This window comes from Fundulus heteroclitus, chromosome 10, assembly GCF_011125445.2.
Source record: "Fundulus heteroclitus isolate FHET01 chromosome 10, MU-UCD_Fhet_4.1, whole genome shotgun sequence".
Lineage (NCBI taxonomy): Eukaryota > Metazoa > Chordata > Actinopteri > Cyprinodontiformes > Fundulidae > Fundulus > Fundulus heteroclitus.
This window is the reverse complement of record NC_046370.1, coordinates 31015751-31032856: the sequence shown is the minus strand read 5'-3', so window position 1 is coordinate 31032856 and position 17106 is coordinate 31015751. Positions and strand designations below refer to the sequence as shown.

The window sequence follows — 17106 nt, the reverse complement described above, 5'->3', positions numbered from 1 at the left end:
CAAATAAATTGAAAACTGTGCATTGCTTTCCTTCAATGTAACAATTACGTGATACTTTGTGTTGGTCTATTACATAAAATTGGTAGAAAAACACATAATGCAAAAACAGTTATTTCGGCATTAGTGCTTTTGCAAGGTACTGTGACAGCTAAAGTTTACTGCTTTGTTGTCCAGAGTTGCTTTATGAGCCGAGGGAGCAACGAAGTGCTAATGTGGAAGTAAGGGAACGAGGGACACTGGGTCAGACACAAAGCCAGGGTTTTATGAGACGGCTCCAACATATAAAGCCTCTTATAGTCATTTATTTCAACACATTATTGTGTTTTGAGCCGAAGTTAAAAGACAAAAGTGAGAATGAGAGAGTTTTTTTTGCAGTGGGTATTAATATTTTTTAACTGTTAATGTGTTAGCAGTGCATCCAGTCTTAAACTAAGCCAAGCCTTTACATATCTTAAGGTTCGTGAGACAGTGCTCATCTACACTTGGACTCCAACAGTATTTATGCTTTGTAGAAAAATAATCATCAGGAATGACAATAGATTCAGAACTCAAACAATGAGTTACAGGTTTCTGACCAACCCCTACCTTAAAGTCTAGATTAGGATATTTGCAGCAACAAACCGATTATTTGCACCTTCATTGGACCAGTGGCCGATCACAGTACTATACAACCTTCGTTAGACATTGTGTTGCTAATAGGGCTACAGAGTACACTGTGCGGTGGGGTGACATAATCACCCCATCTCCATTTAAAATTTTGGGGTATGTGTAACACTGGATATGAAGTCACAAAGGTTTTACATTCGCATTTTCTCAATTAAAAATGTTTTTTTCAATTATATGAGTCATTTTAATTTTTTATGTGTCCTCACATGATCTTAAACTTTAAAGCACGAATGCATTGTAGTGGGAATAGCAATTAGGGATGGGCATTTAAAAAACGATTTGCGGTTATTTTAATTTTAAAAAACATCCCCGTCCCACAGCATTGCCCACAGAGAGCACACATGCACAAGATTGTTTTTTCGTTGTTTTAACACTGCATTTTGATGCCCTTTACTCAAATAGTGCTCATTTATGGAGCTCCACCTGCTGAGCGCAGCTTCAAATGGAGTGTTATGGCAGGTAAAGTGCAGCTCACCTACGGCTGTAGTTTCTACTCTACAATCCTTTCACAGAAATCGCTAAAGGCTAGATATCTTCTTTTAGGTAGGTGAAGTATTAAAATCTAGCAGCCCTAGGTAGAAAAATATTGTGGTGGCTGGGAAAATGCTCAGCATCCTCCCTAGTTCAAAACTCCATCTTCACCTCAAGGTCCATCCAAAAAGTCCTACCTCTCTAGCAGTGTGGTTTTCGGGTTGGATGTTACCTTATTGTGTTTGATTTCATACATATTCCTTCAGTGGGAACGCAGCGGGGAGGAAAAACTACACTAGAAAACCACTGAGGTTCCAGAAAAAGGTTCCTACAGTAGAAATGCAGCTTGCAACTATCGTGACCTAGAAGCCTGAAAACAATTGAAACGATTTGAAAATGATGACATATGCCATTCAAATATTTAGAAATCTAATAAAAATATTTGTCATAATTACAGATGACTGCTCAACAGTTGTAGAAAGTAAAAGGACTACTCTACAAGTAGAAAATATAAGATTTGGAGAAAGAACAAAGAAAGTCGGGTACGCTCAGAGGGTTTATAGAATTTTATTTCCCAAAAGCTATGCTAGGTTCCTTTGCTTAAAACCTCATCCAAGCATTTGCTTTTAACCAAAGCATTGTGATATGGTGAAGTCTTCTGAAATTCTCTTTATTTATCCCAGGCATAATCAGCTAATGAGCTGTTGCCACATACCAGCCAGTGTGGATCTTCCTTGGTCTGGTCCATCTTACAATCCGATTTGCATAAAAGTTGATACAGTTGGAGTGTGGTTGTGCATCACAATTATGTTTTTTTTTTTTTTTCAAAGTTATCAAAGTAGTTTTAAAACTTGCTCTTGCCTCATGTTTTTAAAGAGGTTCTCTCAATAAATGAAAGGCTATAAAGCTGGAATCGCTGCGCCTCTGTTTGTCTGCTCTACTTCCCCCTCAGGAAACACAAACAACTTGTGTCCCTGTGTGTTCTTCTGTGGGAGCTTTTCAGGGGGAGTTGCAATCCTCTTGGCAGCCTATTAGATTAGATGGTGTCAAGGAAAATTAGATCTCACTGTTAAACAAAGGAATTCCCCGTGAAAAAGTCAAGAATGGGTGGTAAGGCAATTAACTCACAAACAAGAGAGAGAGCAGCAATGCAGGAAGGACTGCAACTGAGAAACAAGGGTACTCATTGCATGCGCTGCATGGCTTTAGATAACTTCAAAATAGAATTATCTGTAAATAATCCCCTGCAATTGTCAGTATAAATGCTTACAGTGTTTACTGTGAAGAACCTTACAGACTCAGAACAGGCAGTGGGGGAGATTAACTAAAGCACAAAGGAGAGATACTGCCAATGAAATTCAAGAGGCTTAGGCAGAACATTTCCAGGTCATTTCCAGGGCTTAAATTAAATACAGCATTATCAATGAAGTAGCATAGGAAAAGTAAGCTTTGCTTGTCCTCACAGCCAAACCAGGCTTTAAAGGACAACATATAATACCGAGAGAAAATCAAACCATTCGACTTCATTTTATCATAGTTTATTTTTCGGGATCGTTAGATTCTCTTTTTCGGCTTTTAAAACACTCTTGTTAGAAAAAATAACTAAAAGGAAACTTCTATGAAATGCATATCCTGCAGTCACTTTTCTCCTTAGCAGCTTAGTACATCTAGGAATGGGCATTTCTACCCTATTCTCCTTTGCCCAAAAGCTGACGCTTAGCTAGGTGTTCAAGCCTTGCAATCAATGTCCTTTGGATTTAGGTCTGCACTATGACTGGGTCACTCTGACAGTACACGCATAACATGAATATGCTGTGATGAAAACCATTACAATGGAGCTCACACTCCATAAGGAGATTGCTAAGACCAGCTGGAAGCTTGAACATGCAATGCACGGACAGCCATTCTAAAAGGCCCTGTGAAATCCAAGGTAAACTCGTTCCTTTCCCCTGGGACTAGCAAAGGATGTTAGCTGTAAGCTGCCCACCGCTGTCTAAGGGTTGCTTTAAGCTTGACACACGTACGTCCCGAATGGAAACTAGATGTGCGGACACGTCTGCTTCATCTACGCTCTGTGCAGCTTTTCCTCCGAAGTAACACTATTCTGCCAGACTCTAGAGGGCAGCGTTGTGCTCCTATGCCAAGTGTACTACACCCCCACTACACATAAAAGTAGAAACCACAGGTTGTTTTCAACATTTTAAAGCCTTTTCCTTTCTTCCAAGAGTGACGGTGATTTCTGTCCAGGAATTGTTAAAAATGTGTTGATCACTGTGATCTTTATGGACCGAATCATAAAGATGTCAGTGTTCACAAACCCCCGCCAGAAGGAACGCTTGCTCGTCCGCCATGTTTTTCCACACGGGACGGTTTGCGTAGTTAGGAATTCTCCTAAGTACGCGGAGCGGAAACCTTTGGCCTCGCGGAGGTGTCAAGCATAAACCAGGCTTAAGGGCGATGGGTTAAGTGCAGAAGACAATGACAAATAAAGATTTCATAGATTTCTTTCTTATGGGCACTGGACAGAAGTGTGTTATCCCCTAAGTAAGATGCCTGTTTGAAGGAAATTACTTATTGACAGACCAGGAACTTCAAGGATAGGAGACTTCTCATCAGGTTTAGTATAGATTTACCATAATCTGGTGCCCATAAAGCACAGTAAATAACCTATAAGAAAACAACTTTGCTTGCAAACTGTGGCTAAAAGTAAAAAGATGTAACAGAACAAGACACTGATTAAACATGAATATAATGCCCAGCATTTATCTTTTTATTATGAACATGGATTTTGGGCTGATGATAATGTGAAGCAACTATAATACAATAATTTCATTACATTTTATTTACACCATTTTCATGTGGAATGACAGCAAAATGATGCACCACAGGGCTCTGATCAAACTACACGCTGCGCATGAAACGGCAGTAATTGACAAATTATTTTACTATGTTAAACTAAGGAGATAAAACCTCTGGAAACAAAAAAGCTGCATGAAAGGTTCCGAAGTAGCTGAATAAAGCAGATCCAGAGAAAAAGATTGCACACAAACTGTTCTAACAACAGAGCAGCGTAATACATTGGTAAAGGCGAATGTAACTAATTGGTTAGAGTGTTAGGGCTGATTAGAATGCAGCACTCAGTTATAAGAATACATCCGGTTATTTTAGAGCAGCTTAACGATGATGTTGGCCAACTGGGCCTAGAAGTGAAAAAGTTTCAATGTAATAAATAATTCATGAAACTGTAACTTAAATATGTAATTAAATTGCCAAATTTAGCAAATACCATAACTTATTCAATATTCATAAAGGAAATGCATGTAAAAACCTTTTCACTAATATTTAATGGACACGTGCTGCATGCACATCATGAATTTATTATCTCTCAGATCACACATGCAAATGATGCTCCGTCTGAATAACAGCAAAGAACTGTTTAAGTGAACTGAATCACTGGAATCAGTAAAAAGCAAAGGTTATTACTTTGCGTTAGAAGATTGTATAAAATGCAAAAGCCAATTATAAAGACATCAAACATTTATTTTAAAGCAGGTGGGAACAGAAGATCGAGTCTATGAAAACAGTCGCATAAGCAAGTGATTTTCTGTCTCAAAAGCAACAGAGCTGTGCTTTGAATTCCTAAAAGTTAAAGTGATTCGTTAGTTAGGGTAAGTAGGATTATTTGGAAAGCACTAAACAATTATAAAGATGTACTAAATTATTTTAGAGTAGTGTGACGACAATGTCGCAGGTTTTGCGAATTTATCATGATAAACTGAAAAGTGCTCATGTTTTTTTTGTACCTTATTTTTTTACTGAACTTTCTGTAGAAAAGGAACAACATACATCATTGTATCAGCATATTCATTCATATCGGCATTCTAATGATCATCTGCTTGCAGTGATAGTGTCCACATTGTTTTTAATAATCAAGCCATGTTTCTTACAGTCTCAGTTTATAAATACGTTTTTAATTAAAGCAGTTTCCTCCACAATGCATAACCACTGCGTCATGGTCGGTGCTTCCTCTTTATACCATAATCTAGTAATGGTCTTTTTACTTGCTGATAACAGTATTTTTACCAGGTATGTGTCTTGAAGTACGTCGTAAGTTAAGCACCCCAAATATAACATTTTACACCTTCTGGGTATTTTGTACCCTATTATAAAAGGCATATGCTATTCCAATATTCTGTTATTTTTTGGCAAGTCCAGAATATATGTGTATGATCCACATCTATTTGACTACAAAGTCTCCAGCAAGGCTGTGGGCTGAATTCCATTTCCTTACGAATCTTAGGGGTTATAAAAAAAAATCTAACTATAATTTTCCAATTGAATTCCCTCCATACCCGTAAACAGGTCGCTGTGCACTGAGTTTTACAGATTACAAACCACTGACTGCCACATTCCATCAATTCTTTTTCCCATTTTTCTTTAATATACAAAGTGGATATTTTTCTGCCTGCCATCAGCTCTCAATATACACCTAAAATAATTCTACATATTTTCCAATATTCCAAATTTTATCTTCAAACTATTAAAATTGTGTAGCTTAACCTTTCTGAGCATTTTGCTGACTTTCATATATTTTATACCAATTTCCAAATTTCCCCATTGTTAAAATGCTAAATGATTTGTTGCTGGAAAGAAAAGTGATGGAACTCAGTAAAACGGTATCAGATAAATATATGGATCGTTCCCATAGGCTCTTAATTAAGCAGCTGATAATCAAGAATCTCTATTGTCATGTGTTACCATAGTGAAATCTTTTTGAGACAGACACTCAGGATGCACATAGATAAGATGTAAAATGCAGACACAACAAGACATATTTCCACACAAATCCACAGCAGCACCTACAACAAAAAGTGATATCTGCCATGCCACTTTTCAAAGTGGCATATGCCATTCAGAACAGTTGACAGTATGAGGTTTGTCTGGGCAAAGAAAATGTGTTCTATAATACAACACCTCAAAAGGCAGGTATCCATTAAAAAACAAGATGACTGAGAGACAAATTACTAATTTTGTTAATAATTGCCTGTTTGTATTTATTTGTTATTTAAAGCCAAAACAAACCTATTGTCTTACAGCAACAGACTCTACAGAGGAACTCAAATCCAACTGAACATCTTTTCTTCAGGACAACCTAACAGGTAGCAGATGTTTTCAATTAGAGTCAGATCATGTGGACTCCGACCTTTGGTGTCCTTTTATCCAATCTACTAACATCTATACGACATTTAAAGCTAGCCAGTCTCTTCCTACATTTCAACTTCTGAAAAAGTAAGAAAGCTGTTTGTTTTATCAAACACTAAGGGAAGGTTATGTCCAATAACAGCAGCGTTGATCTTAAGTGCCGCAAGTTAAAAACAGACAACTGCAAGCAAAACAAAGGCAACTTTCAGATGAGAGAAATGAAAGGAGACGAAGAGAGGGCACAACAAAGGTCTGTCAGCTACATCCAAGGAAGATCTACAGGAAGTCTTAAGTTTTTTTGCACTGATGCAGATGAGAGCACCATCACAGACTGTGCTCTCATCTGTGTCAAGCTTTGCCTCCAAGTTTGTTTGGTTTTATCTTTTATGCCGTTCTAACAGCAGACTGTGTCACACAGCAGGGACTCCATTGAGCTGCTCTGCCTGCTTTCTCAGATAATTTCGTTGAGGCGTCTGAGGTGCAAAGGAAGCTGTTGCTTTCCATGTATTGCAAGTTGCTGTCTTTTCGACATGTCTCATAAACACCGGACCAAGTATGGTACAAGATTTCCAACAGTTTTAACAACTTAAGTGTCTACAACGTCCCTGCATTGAAACTCATTTCAAAGGAAGTACATAAGTGGTTTCATCAGGATTCAGGTGACCAAGCAAACAACTCACATGAAACCACAGACAAATGAACCAGAAAGGGGACAGGTGGGTCGTTGATTTGCTTCTGACTCTGAGTGATTCTAGGAGGAGCCTCCATGTGCTTAAAAACAGCAGTTCCCAAACTCCAGGTTGCTCAACTGCGAGCATCCAGAATTGACAGTAGGTGTCAAAAGTTATTCAGAAAAACGGAGCAAAGTCCAGTTGCCTTGAACTTAACCCTGTTGTAGTTGCCATAGCCCATACGGCAACAATATATGCACAGGAATTAACCAGAGAAGCAGCCAAGAGACCCATGGTAGGTCTGGAGTAGCTGCAGGGATCCACTAAGAAGCCAGGCACAAAGCACGTAACGGAAGGAGGTAGTCAGGTAAGACTTCAACCTTTTGACCAAATAAAAAGTAATTTGTGATTAAACAATGCATATCATTAAAAGAAAGAAACTTTCCTCTTTGAAGTTTGGCAGCATCACGCTGTGTGGATGGTTTTCTTCAGCTGGGAAGCTGGTTCAAGCAGATAGGATGATGGACTCAACTAAATACAGGGTATTCCTGGCAAACAACCCGCTAGACGCTGTATACAACTAGAGACTGTGACAGAGGACCACCTTCCAGCAAAACAGAGTTGTGCCATTACATATGTTTGAAGTTATTAAATAACTCTCAGCCTGTTAGATATTGTCCGATGAATATCAGCTGATATTAGGACAATAGTTGAAAGGGTGATTTGAGCACTGACATTCTTCTAACAGCAAACTCTACACAAATATGGAATAAATAAGTGACAACTTCTCTTAAAGGTAAAGAATGTATTAACAGAAACAAATGCACATCCAGGGCACACCATTAAAGAATGCTGGTCATCTGAATTAAACATTTATTTCAATCAACAAATCCTCTCTACTAGGCTAGTGAAACTTAACTAAACTGCTAAGCAGAATTAAGAGTAAAGAAGCTAAGGAACTATGTACGCACAAAAGGACAAATAAAGATAGTCATCATCATCAGAATAATTCAGTGAATCTTGGTTTACTGCAGATCCAAGTTAGAGAACCAACGATCATCCTGAAGAATATGGAATGAGGCCAAATTAGCTTAACTAATTTAGAACAACATTTGGTTCAACCCATTCACAATGCAACTCCAAGTTAGATAAAACATTACTTAAGGAAATAAAATGTTAAAGAATGATTTGCTACATAAAAATCAATAATCTTTAGGACACTTGATTTTTATTAATGTAATCATTTCTCCTGGAAATAATTAGGACTCAAATTGGTAACTTGGGAAGCTAGAGGGCGCTGTAGCGGACTATCTACCAAAAATGATGCACGTCAGGCATATGCGGGTCATGTCGCCACTGACTAGAGGAGTTAATCTTTAATTACACCAATAAACTGATATTAATGTTCCCTATTAAAGGTGCATAGCCACGTTATTTGCCTTTTTTTAATTTATGTCTATAACTCACTCTGGTTGCATACAAAGTTCTTATGAAAGATTATCACGTCCTGCTGGCGTATTGTTATTTTGGTGTTATGTTTTGTTTTTACTCAATAAAAACAAAAATAATAAAGCCTTTCATGTTTATTTACGATATTAACAGAAGTACGTACTGTGCATGCACAGCAGGGGTAAAAACAAGGAAGCCGCTAACGGCTATTAGCATCTCCCAGTGAAACAATGAAGAAAGTTGGTGTAACCTGAAGCGGACGCTAAACCTGCCAAATTGCTCAGATGTGACCGCAGAGTTGATTGATGTGAGTAAATGTTCTGATATGAGGCTATTAAAGTTTTTGTAGATTGCTTTATTTAATTAATAACGGTTGGTCTGCTGCTTTATTGTGTGGCATTTCAGAAGGTCAGGCTCGGTCTGGCATTATTTACAATTGATTTACAAATTAAGCAAACCGGCATTATGATAGTTCTGCGATGCTGTCAATAGATGTCTCCATGTCAGCATCAGCTTTCTGCTGCACAGCTTAGAAAGAACAGTGCTGCTTTCCTTTTGATTCACAGGATGCAGACAGTCCTTAGCTTGGATTCTACCCTGCACCCATGTGAAGGGTCTCTGAACTCCATTCGGGCCCACGGAAAAAAAGAGGAAGATGCAAATCTATCCCTCAACTTAATTTTCTGCACGATGACCTCACCTCACCTTGTCTGGTTGTTGTTGTTAATATTTCCTTCACATTCTTGACTGCTCTTCACTCTGATGGTTGATTCCTGACTGGCTTCCTGATGTTTTAATTACACCTAATTAGTTAGTGCCACTTGAGAAGATCCATAAATATCTTTGCAAACCCATCAGCCATTCGAATCTGATGAGCTGGCGCTCACCTCTCAAAACATGTCAGCCACCTGCCTAGCATGCCACTGGAAAGGTGATGTGATGTGAGAAGATGAAAAGGTGCAGTCATATGTTGCCCAGCTTTTCCGCCTTGTTATTTCTGCAACTTCATTAGCAAGCGCAGCTCATTCAAATGAAGATAGTCCACATACTATCTTCCCCCCGTTGTCTGAAGGTTATTCTAACTTTGATGAAACAAGACTGTTGACAACATCAGTGAGCTGCAGTCATTTTTTATATTAATGTGACCTTCGGTTAACTTCCTTTACTGCTTCATCACAGGATGCTATCAAGGGGCCAAGATGATTCACTACTGCTCGCTGAGGCGGCGAGAGACTGGTTCCTGAGCGGCACATGAGGACTTTGATGGAGCAGACTAGAAGTGACAAAGGGGAAGGGAAGGAGGTGTGACAAAAGGTAGAAAATTGGGGACAAAAGGCCATTTTTGTCAAATTGCTGTTGATTAAAGGAGGCAAAGGAGCTAAACTGGGACAGAAGACAATGTGTTTAAATTAGGGAAAGAAGGGACAAAGAGGACAGGAGCACCATGGGATTGCTTTGTGTCAAATACAATAAAGACTAAGTAAAGCTGTCAGGAAGTGGGAAAGGCCAGAGGAGTTGTTTTCCATACTGAGCAGACTCACTAAGCTTTGAAATATTCAGGAGAAATTCCATTTACAAATGTTGTGCAGGGAACAAAGCTGGATAATCTCATCCAGTGATTATTATGAATATTCAAGAGGATGACATTTAGTTTGACTTTTGTTTCAAGGATGTCAAGATAATCAGGAGAAGATGATGGGAAAAATCAGAGCACAGAAGTCAGCTTGAGCTAGTTTCCATTTGTTCATAACACCTGCATTCCCATCTAACAAATATCAATTCAATATTTTCCATTTTGACATGTTCAAAAAAGTTAATGGTTTGGATCAAGGTTAAAAACTAACTGCCACATCACAACTTTAGGGGTTCCCACCAACAATCAAACATCATTGCTTAGATTTATCTTAATTACTATCCTATAAAGTGATACATTTGACCACCCTCTCAAACTATGCCTCTGTATTAAATTTTTAATTTGTCAACATATTTAACTGTTATCTGGCACCAGAGCTAATGTAGGGGTATAAATCGAGCTTGATCTGTTTAATTCCATTATATTATTGCTTGGAAAGTGTATTAGCATCCTTTTACTTGCAGTTCTTAATGTAATGCCTCAGCCATGAGGAATATTAGACATTAATCTGATAGCCAGGAGAAATGTGAGACTGTAGCAGTTCCCTTGGACCACCCACACAGCAGGATGCTTCCTGGCTTCTACAAAACTTTCCTCCTGATTCAAATTGCTTCTTTATTTACGCTGTCTACAGCAGCATTGAAAAGCCACAACATTTCCTCAGACTGGACCCAAAGCTAAGTACGGTCTCCTTTCTGTGAACTCAAACATCGAAGCGTGCAGCCAGCCGCCACAGAAACAGGCTGTTTGTAGGGCTGGGCGATATGGCTTAAAAACCAAATCCGATTAATAGATTTTTTTAACTGTTGTTAAAATCTCATTCAAATGCAACATACGTTAACATTACTTTATGAAATAATGCGTGCATTAGTATGCATTGCCCGACTCCACACTATGTACATCTAATTATACCAAAAACATAGTCATCAAATCAGAGGCACTCACATTGAACGAGGTAAATAACTGATTCAAGGTGTGTGGTAATGAGGTAATTAGTGCAACAGTTTCAGAGGGAAAAAAGACTAGATTAAAAACTATATTTATTATATTTATATCCAGCTTTGTAATCCAGGGCAGAATCAGCAGCAGCTTTGCGTTTCACATTTGTAATGTGAAAACATAGCAGGTCTTCTCGCTGCTCTGACTGCATGCAGGGCTTTCAGGACAAGGCAGCTGACTGTGCCTGTGAGACGGCACTGAGGGAAAAATGGGGAGCTCACACAGCTTTAGCAGTTGTTGTGAGACAGTAACAGTAGACAGATTGCTGCTTTTAAGTGACACTGCTAAATCGGCAATAACACAAAGAAAAGCCACTAGATTTGGTTTTGGTGGCTGTTTTGAATAAAAGTTGCTAGAGGGGTCTAAAAAGTCCTCAGATATAATGACAGAGTTGCTAAGTTGGTGTCTTTGGTCAGATACCAGAGTAAAGTCCTCTCAGTTACAAGCTCATATCAAACCTTGACATTTCTTGCAAATTCTTTGTGGTTTTGGAAAATCAATGGGGGGAAAAAAAACCTTTATATGGTCACGATTATCATATTGTGAGTCACTCTGCCAAATGACAACGCAATGTTTTTTTGTTGCCATGTCTGTGTTTGTAGGACTCCAAGATCCCTGGAACGCATGCTCGCAGCGCTGTTCTAAATTTTGTCATTTGAGTAACGTCCTATGGCTCTTACTGCGCCCAACATTTTTTCTCATTTATAAAATGCTGAAATCAGGAACATTTTTGGAGATGGTTTTTGCCAAGTACAGGTCGTCCAAAATGAGGATATTCCCTGGGAGCCAGGATGTCTGGTCACCCAACCTTAAAGCATCCATCCACCATCTTAAAAAAGGAGCAATAAGCGAAGTTTCATTATTTTAGATATAAATAATTACAAGAATCAATGTTCCTAAAGGTTATTGATTTTTAATTTCGCAAATCATTGTTTAAAATGTTATTTTGTCAAATAGTGTTTTTAGCTAATTGCATTACATTGCGAATGGGCTGAATCACATGCCAATTGTTACTCTAAATTAGTTAAGCTAATTTGACTTCATCTCAAATTCTTTAAGATGAACTTTGGTTATCTCCCTTAAAAGATCCTCACTGAACTCTAAAATCCATTGAATCATCTTTATTTGTCCTTTTGTGTGTACATAGTTCCTTAGTTTCTTTTATCTTAGTTTTGCTTAGTAGTTTTACTTAAGTTTCACTAGCCTAGTAAAGAAGAGTTATTTATTAAAATGCTGGGCTTCAAAGGGTGACATAACATCCAGTCTTTTTCTGATCTTTTGTTTAAAAAAAAAAAGTATAAAACATGGTGCAAATGTTCTGTGTCATTAACTGTAACACTCATTCACACGATCATGTCAAGGAAAAGAATTATGGGTTGAGATTTTTCCCTTTTCCAACATGGAATCAAAGCCAAGGAGCTCGAATCTCCAAACTAACGAGACGCCAAATGGACCGTGGATAGCAGCCATGAGACGACCAAACCTCACTTCCGACGCCATATCCCGATACGTGTGCGTGTTCATGGCATTTTTAGACTGGTAAGTTTAAATCAGAGCTTGTTATGCAGTTTTTACACAAAGCTTTTAGCAGGCTGCTAGCATAGACACTGGAGCGGAGGAGGAGCACTGTGAGGTGAAGGTGTGTTGTTTACGTACCTCTGAAATTATGAGTTATCTCTGTTAGACAAAGAGTTCGGAGTTCCTGGACCCACGCTAAGTTGCTTTGTCCATGAGCCCTTAAAGACGTAACATTTCCAAATGCTTCGCCGGTATAAAAACTACCGTATATTGACAAGACAGAAAACAAGCTCAGCTTCTGAGAATAGCAGTGAGCGGTGGCATGTCCTGTAAATTCTTTGTCCATTTATCATGCTCATGGATCAATCCCACCAATCCTTGAGATTGTTTTGATATAGCAAACCTTCGGGTCTAGCTCGTCTCTGTACAGTCCATCGGCTTTTAGCATAGTCCATTTTTAGGCACTTTGCGTCTCATCCCACAATGCATTGCAAAATGACATGCCCTTTCAAGCTCCATATTACAACATTACTAATGGTGTTCCCTGGACAGGCATTTATTTCTGTTACTAAATTATTACATCTAAAGAGAAGTTGTCCTTTGTTTATTTAATTTAAAGGTGCAGAGTTAGCTGTTAGAAAATGCTAGTGCTCGAATCCCTCTTTGACCAATCGTCCCAATATCAAAGCCAAATCGGGCTGATATTCACCAGACAATAACTGAGAAACCGAGAGTTAAAACATTACAACAATAATTATGCACTATTTTCTGTTGGTATGTTAAATACCAACAGAAAATAGTACGGCCAAAGAAAGTTGTCCAGATAACCTGATCAGATCAGAAGCCTGAACCCTCCAACTAACTTCTTCATTTTGAGGAGTAATAGCTCTACTCTGAGCTCCTCCGATTGACGGAGCACCTCACCTGATTGCTAAAGCCTTGCCACCCTATGCAGTAATCTCTTTTCACGTGCCTCTGTCTATCAGTTATGATCCATTTCTCCATATATAACCATGGCTTAGGATCAGAATGTAGATGCACAAGTAATTAGGTGCAACTAATGGTCAGGTGCACCGTGGCCTGGAGGTAAGCAAGTAATTAAGAGGGAATTTTATCAAAGTTAAGTTGAAATATAACCAAGATTCCTTTTGACTGACCGTCGAAAATACCAGTTTCTAAAACCTCATCATAATCTCATAACCCCATTTTAAAATTCTTGATATTTTTTGGGAAATTTCCAGGATTTATGTTGTGTTTTCTGTCGTCATAGACAATCCAATACGTCAATTTATCCTTTATTCTAATTCTCCATCGCTTTTTTTTTTGGTTAAGTGCTCATACAAAAGAACCACATCGTTAAAGATAGATCACTTAATTTCCTAAAAGAGGAGGATGTCTAACCCTCTGAGTACTTGCAGTGAGGTAAAACCCTGTTCCCCGAATCTTCCCTGTACAGAGCTCAGGACTGCTGATTACCCACTTAGAGAGGATTATAGTCATTTTACGTCCCATTTTAGTGCACTTAGCCCCCCATCAGAGAGGCAGGTAGGTTACAGCAGGTCAAGCTTCACTGTGTTTGAAGTTGAATTAGTAAATGAATTACAGGATATACATACATGAGGGGATTTAGCCATTAAAAGCTAATGTCGGGGTCTCAATATACCACAGAAACTAATTCGATGTGATCTTCAGAAAATGTGCAAAATGCATGCGAACAAAACACTTTTCCATCTTAACTTAATCAGAAGGAAACAAACTAGTCATCAGGGACTGCTGCTGGGGGGCTGGGGGGTAACAGAATTTAAAATACTGCTGTCGGCAAAAGACGTTTGGACTAAAAAAAAAAGACAAGTGTGATTTTATTTACCGGTGATACATCTGGAGGGAATCATTCGTCAACATTTTTATGCTATCAGAGGAAAGTTATTTGGGGATGTATTTTTCCCCATTCTGCTGCTCCCCTACATGCCGTCTAAACAGAGAAAGGCAAATGAAAGCCAGCTGCTAGTACCTGCCCGTGGTTCCACAGTTCGATTGCCGTTTAGGTCCATGAAGACAAATCTTCCACCAGTAAAGTCTGAGCCGTAGTCGGACAGGTACAGGAGGGAAGTGTAGTCAAAAGAGCCGTACGTTTCCTGGAAGACATAGAGAGACGAACCATGAGTGGTCACTAATTTACCAAACAGCTTGGCCCATTTCCACAAAGCCCTTTTTACTCTAGATTAGGAATTTGTGTCATGCATGAAACGCTTGAGGGCAATATTTGGTTGGACGTAAAATTGATCTATAACCGGTACATCTTTAAGCCATTAAAGGATCACAGAGCAAAGCTGATAAATGTGTGTGAAGTGAGGGGTAGCGTGGACAGCCCATTGTTTTAACTAGCGGTGATATTTCTGCAATGCTGGTGTCATACAAGGAAGAGACTCGGATAGCTTAAGAGTGTTCAGTAACGGTGCGACAAGACACCACAATAGTTCCTGCCAAAGTGCAATCAGTTTTACTACATACTGTGCAGTGGCTTTCAGCATGAGCAAAGCCAGTGTCTTACTGCTATGTCCACTCTTGCTTCATCTTCACCATCTTGGTTGATGGCAGCAGATTTTAATCAGGAATCTATGCACATTTGTCCAGTAGTCATTGCATTCATTATTTGAACTCTGCCAGAGCTGTATGTTAAAAAACAGCCCAATCCATAATATTCCCATGTCCAAGTTGTTGGTATGGTGTTTCTGGGGTTACTTGCAGTGCCTTTTCACCTCTAGACTATATCCTCCCAGTACTTCACAGGTTTGTCCAGCGAATGTCAAAAATGTCTGAACATGCTTTTTCTTCAGCAGGGGAGTCTTAGGAAGAGTGCATACAGGCCATGTCTGCAGAATGAGTGTTCTTTGTTTTAAAGAACACTCGTTGTGTTCTTTGAAACTTTCCTCAGGAGATCCTTGACTCTTTGGACAATTCTTTTTACTCCTCCATCTGAAATCGTACAGGCAGGAAGCTTGCTTGAGCATTATGGCCCCAATAGTGCTCACTGGAACCTTGAGCAATTTAGAAATTCTTCTCTAATCAATGTCGTGAGCATGTTTTGCAACAAAAAGCACATTAAGGTTGCAACGGTCTTGAGAAACCTCATTGGTTTTGCCGATCTTGAGAGGTTGTATGTGTGACATGATGGTAATGAGAAGTGGTTTTATAAGCTATTAATCAGGACTGAACCAGCTCATATTGATTTCAAAATGAGTAACAGATTAAAGCTGCTGTCATCATGACTTTTCATGCCACTTTGCACATCATTTTCTTTATTTGTGCAATGTTTTTCCTGTGTCATTTCTTTATTAGAAATAACTTGATTAATGGACATGATATGGTTAGACTTCTTTGGTTATGTTGACTGATTGGGTTGTTGCTGACAGCTGGTAAGAATTTCATGTCATATCCATCTTAGATACAATAGCCTGCAAAAGGTATTTGTTCCCTTGCCATTTTTTCATGTTTTGTTGCCTCACAACTTTAATTTAAAATGGATTGAGATGGTTTCTAGTTTGACTACCACAGACTGCCACTCTGGGTGCCTGTGCAAGACCCTTAACCCTCGATTTCTCCCCGGGTGCCGCACAGTGGCATCGCACTGCTCCATAAAGGTTGGGTTAAATGCAGAGGACAAATTTCATCTTCAAGTCTAACCAAAGATTCTCAATTCCATTGAGGTCTGGACTTTGACTAGGCCAGTCAAGCACATTTAAATGTTTCACCTTAAACCACTTGAGTGTTGCTTTAGCAGTATGCTTCGGGCCATGGTTGCTGGAAGGGGAACCTGTCTCACCATCCATCTTTCCCTCGACTTAGACCAGGTTCTCACTCCATGCTGCTAAAAAACATCCCCACAGCATGATGCTACCACTATCATGATGTATTGTACGGATGGCATTCTTTAGGCCCATTCATACCCTACGTTTGGCCTACACGTCTGTACGTTCTATCCGTTGACTCCTTCATACCTCCGTCCGTTGAGGTGCGCAATAACCAATATGTCCTCTAGGTGGCAGTGCTGGGTGCCAATGATTCGTCACTGATCAAACATGGCGACGGTCGAAGACGTGATTTTGTTGTATTTGCTCCGTAAGTAAACTTTTTGTTTGTCCCTGTGCCCCGGACACAACACATCATATATGTGTGGGTAGTTGCGGACAAGCTCCGCAAGTCGTTCCTTGAATCCCGCCATTGTTTAAAGCCCAGAATTATAACCTTCTTCGTGATTTTGTTGACATTTTGTACTACAAACTCAATAGCGCCCCCACCGTTTTCGGTAGTATTGCTCCGTATTGATCCATTTCGTCCGTAATCGTAAGCTCCCAATTTTCGTGTCAAAGTACGGATGAAATCGACGGTTAGAACGTATGAAACACTCCACACGTATCCGTCTTTTACGTGAGGTATGAATGGGCCTTTAGGGTGATGGGATTTCTTGGAATTGTGCCTGATGTATCCTTTTCTTGG

General features: G+C 39.2%; 1 protein-coding gene across 1 annotated transcript in view; it reads right to left on the bottom strand.

Annotated features, from left to right (window-relative positions):
* Positions 1-17106, bottom strand: part of uts2r2 (urotensin-2 receptor 2) — a 39253-nt gene that overhangs the window by 2128 nt on the left and 20019 nt on the right. The window contains exon 9 of the mRNA XM_012864083.3: positions 14621-14744. Within this exon, the coding sequence (XP_012719537.1) occupies positions 14621-14744 (124 nt within the window). The remainder of the gene's footprint in view (positions 1-14620; positions 14745-17106) is intronic.